Source organism: Nicotiana tabacum, mitochondrion, assembly GCF_000715075.1.
Source record: "Nicotiana tabacum mitochondrion, complete genome".
Taxonomy (NCBI): domain Eukaryota; kingdom Viridiplantae; phylum Streptophyta; class Magnoliopsida; order Solanales; family Solanaceae; genus Nicotiana; species Nicotiana tabacum.
In genome coordinates this window covers 340,001-350,000 of record NC_006581.1, presented here as the reverse complement: position 1 = coordinate 350,000, position 10,000 = coordinate 340,001, and the positions used below count along the sequence as shown (strand labels likewise).

General features: G+C 44.6%; 1 protein-coding gene across 1 annotated transcript; it reads left to right on the top strand.

Moving 5' to 3' along the window:
- The first annotated feature begins 4,115 nt into the window (after window positions 1–4,115).
- orf110b (hypothetical protein) lies at window positions 4,116–4,448 on the top strand. The gene has a single exon. It carries the CDS (start codon window positions 4,116–4,118, stop codon window positions 4,446–4,448), a length of 333 nt encoding a protein of 110 aa, YP_173480.1.
- The last annotated feature ends 5,552 nt before the right edge of the window (window positions 4,449–10,000 follow it).

Here is a 10,000-nt window from a genome sequence, read left to right as displayed (position 1 = left end):
CAGAATTTCTAACAAAACTTTCCACCTCTTGCTTTCATAGAAAAAAGAATTTAGGAGATGAAATCCCGATTACATTACTGCAGGCCAAAATTTTATTTGAAAGAGCAAGCCAGAGAAAAGAAGCGTTTAGATAATACCTTTTCTCCGAATCTCATCTACTGAAAAAGGGAGCCCCCTTGATCACCTGAAGAGATTTTTAGGCAGAATTGGCATAATTATTACCGTGAGGATTGAGCTGCCAAAAGAGATTATCCTCCTTTGGGCTGGAAGAGAAGATTTATGCAGTCCATAGAAAAATAAAAAGAATAAAGTATTCTGAAGCCAAATGCTCTTGGATGGGTAGTTGAATAGGGGGATAAATCCTTTTTTCTCCTTTATATTGAATGTAGTCAATCACTTTGAGGTCATGAGAACAAAGAGTCATAGAGATGTGAGAAGTTTTGCTTTCGCTATCGACTGACCGTCCTGTTAGCAGTGCTATACTAGATTGGCACCCTAACTGGTACCTATACAGCTACTCCTTGTCAGTTGCTATATTTTTTCACCTTGAGGCTGAGAGGTTAACTCCTTCCACTCTCAACCGCCTTTGCTTATCTTACTAGTAGCTCTATCTATTGGTACCAGCCAGGGAACTCCCTCTTTGCGAGCTACTTACTTTATCTGAACCCTCTACCGACAGATGCGCGAATTGCACTGGTCATTGTGCGGAATGCCCTCTAAGCCAGTCAGTCAATGGAGGGACCGGGGCGCTAGGTATTTTCTTTCTTCTGGCCGTAGGTGTGATCAATGCCATTGAGCTTCGGTACTCTAAAATAGTAGTCGGAATTCGCTTCTGAGTGAGCTTCCTTCCTTATGCTCTGGTCTGACCTTCACGAACAGCTTTCTTTCAGCTACCAACTTCAAAGCTTGATCTCATCTCTCTTCTTTTGAAAGTTTAGTACTATTATTGTTGGCATGGAAGGAGTTCATCTTGAATTGCCAGTACAGTGATTGGAGGTCTTCCTCACCTGTTCTAGTGACATAGGCCCATCCGGTCGAGAGAAGAGACTTGAGATTAGCCACTAGGTGAAGTACCAAGGAGAGGATCGGCTTCAGCCATAACCAATACGGAGGGATTGACATAGTAAAGGAGGCTAAACAAAGCTATCAAAGGGATGTGCCCAGGCTCGGAATATCCTTCTTTCGTACCCAAGAGTAGCCCTATTTCTAATAGGAGCAATTCAAGCATTAATTAGTACTACCTCAGATCTAAAAGGAAAGGAAGGAGAATAAGGGAAGGTGCCAAGTAGCTGATTGCACATTACTAAGGCAAGGAATAAGACGTCTGAGAAGGGATGCCGAAAAAAGGCTTCAATTGTTTCTGGTGCAAAGTCAGTAGTACTAGGGCCTTCGAGTTGGAATTTCCAACTATAAACAAGTGTAGCGAAGTCACCTCCATTCTCGATTTCTATTGCGACAGAGGGAGGTATCATAATAGAGTAAAAATCACGATTAGAGTCAGTCCGGATAAAAGGAAGAATCCAATCTCCTTCTTCCTGATCTTATTGGCCTTACAGCGGGCCTAAGAGCAAGGAAGTCTCAACTCCCCAATCCCCCAGGGTGAGGGGTGAACCTTCTGTCTGATTCAATCTCATCTATTGCTGCTTTCGAATCGGCTGAAAGAGTATTTTGATGTCACTTAGGAGAAGTATAGGGAAGTGTGCCTGAGTCTTCTATAATAAGTAGTTGTGACTCGGTCTAGCTAGGACAGAGCCATCCTAAAGAGACTTTCTTCTGTTCTAGGTTTCCACAAAGCGGTATCAGGGTATGAGAACGCCTTTCTCCTATATATAATCAAGTCTTTGGTTTAGATCAATCAATCCTCAATCCGGGCTCAATGACCGGAATGAATGGCTTTCTCCTGTCTCCTCATGGATCCAACTATTAGGTTCGTGGGTTTGTGGTCCGTGCCTAAAGCAACTCTTTTCCATTCGCGAACGTTTAAGAAGTCATCTCCTGATTCGTTGATCTATTGAGCTAAGGCAGCTCTGCATATAGTGTTTTAGACTCATACTTCATCGCCGCCTGGTCCTTTCGAACCTTAATCTTAAGAAATTCCTGAACGAGAAAGCGGTATGTATGGTTGGCGTATGCCTGGAAACTAGTCCAGAATGATATCATCAACTGCACGATAGACCATGAGTAAGCACTTTTGACAGCAAGAGAAGAGTCCTCCTCCTCACAAGGACCGACTCCTTTAGGTGCGAGGTGCGATCAACCGCGAAAAGTCAGTAATAAAGAATCCGCTCTCCGGTAAGCGAAGGAAAGCAGGTCAAAGCCTGCCAAGGCGTCAAGGCAGTTCGACAAAGGCAGAAAGAGTCTCCGTCCTGAACACAGAAGGAAGGCGGGTTTGTCAATGCTTGAACTGATTGATCTAAGTGAGCTACGAGGTTAGTCTTCTAGGATCAACTTGCTTCAAAGTGCCCATTAATGATTTGTTAATTTCAGGAATGATCCTATCAGTGATTATGTACTAGGCTTATCTAATGAATTGAGTCTTCCAAGAAAGGTTTCTAATGAATCTGCTAATTGAGGTTCTAGATTCGTTCAAAAGGCAGAAAGGAATAGGCTAAGGGCCGTACCTTAATGATCCCTAACCATATTGATGTTCCTGAGTTCTAGTCTTTCTGGTAGCCAATGATCTAAGGGAGCTAGCAGTGCAAAGATACTCAAAAGTGGTACGCGCGCATAAAAAAGCGGTTGGACGGTGTCTTTCTCTGTTTTGTTCCTTCCTCGGCAAGCTTGGGAGTTTCCTGATGTAAGCTCCCTGGGTACGGTTTCGGAGTTTATGTAAATGCCCTATCTTCAAAGGAAGCTGCTGACTTAAGGTATCCCCTGATCCGAGGGTGAGCTAGAATTGCGTATGGTGAAGAGGAAAGGAAGAAGTCATTGTAAAGGAAGACGACATTTACCATTTCCGCTGCCTGCCTAAAGGCTTATTGGTAGCTCTTAGGTTCTCTGTCAGTAGAGTGATTGCCAAAACCTAGGTATGTTTTCGGAGAATAATAAGAAGAGACGGTTGTAGCTTTTAGAGACTATCCTCTGCAGCTGTAGCTACGTGGAAGCCAGCTGCTTAAAGACAGGCCCCCTAACCATTCCGCTATTCCTGCCCTAAAGCAAGGGAATCCGCTCTGACCCACCACCCTGGTAGGAATTGCCAGATTTACAGTTTCTGAATCCTTGTAATACAAGTTCTTTCCTCTAACGATGGCTACGAACTACGCGAACTGAACTGTCAAGGCTTTCAAACCAAGACTGAGAAAGCTCAATCAATAAAGAGTATTTTAGTGGAATGGCTTAACTTACTCCCCATACGAGACCGGAAAGGAAGCTAGCGAACCTAGGGTCAACACCAAGGTAGGGGCAAAAGGGAAAAGAACGATGTTTGATGTGAACGGAAGCAAGCATTTCGCTAAGAAAGCAAAACAGGAAGCGGCGATAGCAAACATTACCCTCACTCAGAACAATATGCTCTTGGGAGACATGAAGCACAATCAACCTCTCTACCTTAAGACTTCTAACATGGTCGATTCTAGATAGAGCACGGTAACCCCCAACCCCCTACTCTACAAAACAAAGAGTGGAAAATCTCTTCATAGGGTACTGTAGCTGTACAGCCATAGTACCATAGGGATGGTGAGAGTTCATAAGAGCCCGAATTTAGATAGGTGAAAGATCCTTACTCAAATTACGAACCCTGAACCTCTTTGCGAATTCACAGCTGAACCTTGATGGGAAATCATAGATTTCTGATAGGAAAGAAAAAGCCCAATTACCCAAAATTCTTTCATATACACGAGCGTCCTCCTACATTGTCCCCTAGTACAGCATACTTAAGAAAGCGGTTTCCAGGGTCAACCTGTTTAACTGCATGCCAGACCACTAAGTGATGAGACCGTGCAAACAAAGGCAACGAGGAGCGCTAGCCGGAACTGGACAATGGGTGGGTGTCCAACAAACATTCCTTAGCTAAGAAGGATTCATTCACCGCAGCTTCTCTTACTAGCAGATGAAACTAGCAACATCACATCATATAGAATACCGATTGACAGGCATTCAAGTCTATCTTATAGTTTATGTTGATGATCTCATTGTTTCCGCGAGCGCATCCTTCATTTCCAAGCTTTATTTCTATCGTAATTTTTCCATCTGGGCGCCTCGCCTATTCATTCTTTTTTGGGGTGTATAAAGCCACGGAGCGATTCAGGCATCTATCTTATTGTATTGACGCAATTGGAAGATCAGGATTTCTCCCTGCCGCTCAAGCGGGATCAGATCGGGCTTTAGCGAGAACAGCTGTAATTGAATCGGGAACGGAAAGACTTCACTTCAACTCAATAAATGACGTCTACTTCGTAAGTGCTAAGGCAAAATATATCACCGAAAGGAAAGGTGATAGGGGAGCCTAGCCATTTCACTCTACCCGAGTAATAAAGTGGAAACCCCCCTCACGATCGATTAAAAGGAAAGTCGCCCAGAGATATTTGTTCAAATCCAATTCGTGAAGACAGAGTAAATTCAACAAATCTAAGGAAGCAAGTCCTAGGCCTCACTATCTATCAATCAAGAAGGTAAAGGAGAGAAGGTTTGATTGAAAGTAGTACGTCTGCAGGGATCTGTCGTTAACGATTTGACCGGGACACATCCAATTGAAAGTCTAATCCCAACCTCTTTGGAAGGAGCTCCAAAAAAGACTTGACTTCAGAGCGGGGAATCTTCCTACAAGTGAGCACCAAGTCAAATGTATTCAAAAAGGGCTATACCTCTGCCTAGACAAAGAGGACTTTAAGACAGCCTCGTAGGAGACATTGGATGTAACCAGCCTTCAAAGGCGGAGGAGTAAAAAGCAACTTTCGATTCAAATTAGAGAAATGCTGAGCTTTATCCGAAAAAATTAATTAAGGTATTATTATAGCCTTCTAAATAGTCAGAGTGGGAACTCAAAAGTAAGAACTCTTAACCATCATTCCTTAACTCTAAAGGGCGTGAATGTGTAGATCAAGGAAGAAGGGTGGGATAGCGCCCGATTGATTGAGCGTCTTACAGCCCGTCATGCAAGCTAGCAAAGCCAGCGCAGAAGCAGCCCCCGGATCCACACAGGGTACTTCAAAGGAGGTTATCTTTAACCTACTGCTCAACAATTCCAAATCGAAATTGGAAATCTTTATTGGACCGTGATAGCCAGCTAAAACTTAACAGGGTTGAAGCATCTTCTTGGAATCACTAAGGAAGTAGGAAAGGATCCAGGGTTGCCTGAGGCCCTGAGAGCCAGGATGCTTGCTCTTGAAGATGAAGTAAACATGGTCATGGGCCAATATCTCGGTGCTGTTGAAGGTATGAATGAACACTTTACCCTAATTGGTTGGGGGTGGGCGGGAGCTTAGTAGTTGCTTAGTCGTTCAAAAGTCAGACTGTCGTAAGCCCGACACTATTCTATTTACTCTCTCAAATGAGGGGCTGGTTTATTTTGCTATAGGGGCCATCTCCTGTCATCCCTTACCTATGGTTCAGGAAAGGGATTGACCGGAATGATTGCAACGAGACACACCAACACCACTACTTAGAGGTGGAAAGGGGGATAAGCTCGACAAAGACTTCGAAGGAAAGGAGGTAACCAGCTACTAGACCGAAAGGAAGGGGGTTTACCAACTGATCAATAAGTAGTTGAGGGGGGAACTGGTCCTACTACTGAGCCAGGATCAAACTCTTCCTTTCCGGTTACATTGGCTTGGCCTTTTGGACAAGCAGATAGCACATGACCAAAAGTTTTTACACCCATGAGCTAAGGCACCACCCTTCTTTCCGACCCGGATTGGAAGAATTTTCCACATACTGAGGTTTTGGGTCTTCATGAGTAGTTCTTGTCGACGATCCCTTGAAAAAAGTCCTTTGTTGAGCCGGCTTTCGCCCCTGACAAAGGACTTTCCCTGGGTTGGGACTCTTTGGACAGGACTAGTTGCTTCGATTCCACTCATGTCAGCTCATAACTTCGCTCCTCGATCGCTTTATCTTTCTAGTGATCTAGTGATGCGGGAAGGGAATGATAATTAGACTCCTATAGCAGTTCGGGAGCATCGGCATCTATTTGGTAGAATATAACGACCTGATCTCTTTGCTTTCGATGGCTGCTCGGGGCTGAAACATAGTGGAAATGCGAATATGATCGATCCCGGCTCATAAGAAGTACGGAGGTTCTTGTAAGTTGGGTCAGCGGTTCCAGTGACTCAAGGAATAGGGCATTTTGGCACTGTTGAAGTGATTGGCGGAAATGCCCTTGAGACGAGAATCCCGTTGAAATGGAAAGTCCTTGGTCTACATACATTAGTAGTAGGTTACGCTCCTATTATTGAAAAGGAGTTATCCTCCTCAAAATCCTTCCCCCCTTGGTCGAGTTGGCTTAAGCCCGAATCCATCCTTACGGAAAAAGGGCGGGATATCGGCTACGAGAGAGAGTCCTTGTTGTTCACCTCCGCCTCCCGACGCTGCTGACCCCTACCGGGACCTTTTTCCTTTATTCGCTACAAGACTGGTCCAAAATTCTAGTTCGTTGCACTCACCCTTCGTTTCTGTTAATCATTCATGACCCCTGAATGGAAGATAAAAGACTTTACTAAGCAAGCTGTCTGTCGGTCCCCGTTGGTTAATTGTGTCAACAGAGGCAAGGAGTACCGCTGGACTATCCCACTAGCGATCCTACTTCAACGACCTTCTCGTAATACGTAAAAAAAGTATCCCGATCCTGTAGGAGTGACAGCCGTAGTGGAGATCGATGAAGATCTTTATTCTTAAAAGAAAGGGCAAGCACCGAAACACAGGAATGATCAAAGAGAGGCCTCAGCTGACGCTAATAAAGCCAAAGAGCAAGAAGGAGGTGATGATGTGATTCCTTATGTACCTGTGTCTGTGTCGCTTGACAAGTATACCTATTAATCAGTTGACCTCTCTCTATTTGTGTTTTCTTCTAGGTCGGCTGACCCTGGTCTTCTTTGAGTTTATGATATTCCCCGCTCGTCCGAGCTTTTGTAGGCCGAAGCAAATGCTTAGATGAGAAGAAGTCAGAGCAAAAGTCAAAACAAGAAGGACAAAGAAGTCTCTTCCACTCCTCTAGAGGTTGAGGATGAGGAAGTGATGGGGACGACGATGCTCGTGCAAGATAAGATGACGACTGGCTGACTTACCGAACGGACGGACACTTTGATCTTGATCGTGCAATCTAAGTCGCAATGAAGGACTATCGTCAATGCGGCTGGAGCCGCTAGATCCCACAGCAGCGATCTTCAAACTGATAAACCAACCTTTCACTTCTCATATGGGGAATCATCCACATGAGGACCAGAAGACGGCATTCTAAGGCTATATAGAGCCCTTATCCAAGAAATGAGCTATCTTGCTTAGCATACCTCACCAAAGCTCTTCAAATCAATCTCCTCGGTACTTGAACTTGATTCTTTAAAGCCGGGAACTCCATTCAATTAGCCGGGCATAAGCTCTCCCCTTGCTTTGCTCATTTTCTCTTGATACGCTTACCTTGCCCGTTTAGGTTTTCAAGAAGTAGACACGGGCAGGGAAATTCCTAGCTAGGTTCTTCGTCTCAGTGCTCTCTCGGCGGCCAGCTCGTCAAAGTACCAAACCCTGGCTTTCTACCCTGAACATTGGGTATCTTCTTCTGGCCCCTTGGGGGCAAGTGAGAGCACTAGATCGAATACACAGGATTGTCCATGTTTTTTACCTTAGCTCTACTTAGACTACTTCTCGATTTTTCCTTTTTACGATTGTTTGCTTCCAAAGGCTTACGCGGGACAGCAGTTCCATTCATCATCATAAAAGAGGAACGAAGATTCCCGATTGGGTTCTTGGATTGGGAGGCCTTGCCGCATGCTTCGTTTCCATTATCGCAATTATTGTCATAATTTCTTCCTTCACCATCAGAAAGATGGACAGATACGAGAGAAGAGGAAATGGAGGCCAAACATATAGTAAGGTACCAAAACGGTTGTCACTTGCGGCACAAGAATTTGGTTCAGCTTCAAGGGTGGTGCTGTGAGGGACAAGGGTAGCAATCCTTTATTTCCGGAAAAGACCCGTATGCCCACAGATCAACGAACCGGAGGGAGCAAAGCACCACAGCGGATATGGAATTCAATTTCCACTTTCAGTTTCACCTCGCGACTCGGGATACGTGCAAGGAGAGCCAGGGAAGGGGCAAGGGGTTCACCCACTTTCACGAGTTTCATAGGTTCAAGAGATCCCACTATAGAAGTGTCTAGCCGTTCGCCGAAGGAAGGGATTCTTTATCAAAGTCTCCGAAAGGCGCACTTAACCTCATTCGATGATGGGGTTGGGGCAATTGACCGATCCTAAGCTAAATCTAGCTCTGATGGTGTGTCCGCGGGTCCCTTCCTCTCAACGTCTGAAAGAACACTCTAATGGCAAGTCGGGCTAATTCTAATATAGGGATAGAAAAGGAATTGGCAAGGGCAAGGTCCGATCGGAAATAGGATAAATAATGGAAAAAGTCCCTCTCCGATAATAGGACTTGAAGGCTTTAGCTATGCGAGCCTGCCACTACGCTCCTTTGTTACAGAATTAATGGTCAGAAACTTGCCTTACTTAATCTCTTTCGAGATAAAGGTTCTTACAGAGGTGAAGGCACCCATCTCACATAAAATAGTTAGAAAGCTCGCGCTCCATTAAGTGTATAGATTGAGATCCAGTAGAAGTGGGAGTGCCGCAAGGCTCTTGAGTTAAATGATGCTCAGGATTGAGGAAGTGGTCTTATTGGCATTCGGAATGGAGTCTGTCCCGAAGGAATCTCATCTCTCTTCCAATAGAACAGGAAGTCTCAAGCCAGTAGCACGATAGCAGTCCATTCAATCCATTCAGTCAAGCCTTTCCAGGTCATCTTGAAAAAGGATGGATAAACTTTATCGAAAAAGGTTAGGAAAGCAGGTGCTCTTATTGGACGTCACGGGAGAAATCCCGATGGCTGAGAGGGTCATACCCTTCCGAGCTGTGGAGCGTACCAACTTCACTTTGATTAACATCGAGTTGTATGTTTCGCTGCTGTCTAATGAGGCGCAGCATCGGTCTGGACTCTGGACGGTCTGTCCAAGGGACTGGAACCCAAGGCTCTTCTTAGTCTAACATGATTGTTGTAACCTCGGCGGGTTGCTCATTGGATTTTGATGGAATTCAGTGACAGTCCACTCCTTAGGTCCAAGGTGCCTTCCAATGGCAATGAGGGTTCTCATCTAGGGGAGTTCACAGTGGTGAGCTCAGTTATAGAAGGAGAGGTCGACCAGGCGTTGGCGGGGAGGATTGCAACTGGGTTGATCAGCCGGTATTGGGGGCGGGGGAAACTGACCCGGGCTCCATTTCTTAAGACCTTCCGTCTTTCTCCTAAGGGCCCTCTTCCTATTTAGGGGGTTGAACGTGGGGGCTGTTCTTATTTTACCGGAGGGGTTTGAATTAGCTCCTCCCGATCGTATCTCTCAAAAGAACCAAATTCTTGTTAGCGATTATTTATGATCAAAAAAATGAAATTATGAAAACTCCTTTGTCTTATTTAGACCCTTCTGAAAAATCTACATTACATACTCTTTTTCTACGAGATGCTGGGAATCCCGTTGAGTTCTTACGCTTTCATGTTGACAACTCAATTCATTCGATTACTACAGGGATGAACCCAATCCGGAATATGAACCATAAAAGAAAATACCTATTAAACCGATTACAAGAATACCAGTTACAGTACCTATTATCCAAAGAGGAATCCTTCCAGTAGTATCGGCCATTTACCCCACTTCCCTCCAGATTTCATCAAGTGGTCATGCTAGAGACATAAACAGTCATGGATAATGAAATTATGAGATCCTTCCGAATGAGCTAAGAGAATCTTATTTATTCTCTTTCGTTTTGTTAATTGAAGAAATTATTGGAAAATAAAAAAGCAAGTACAAAA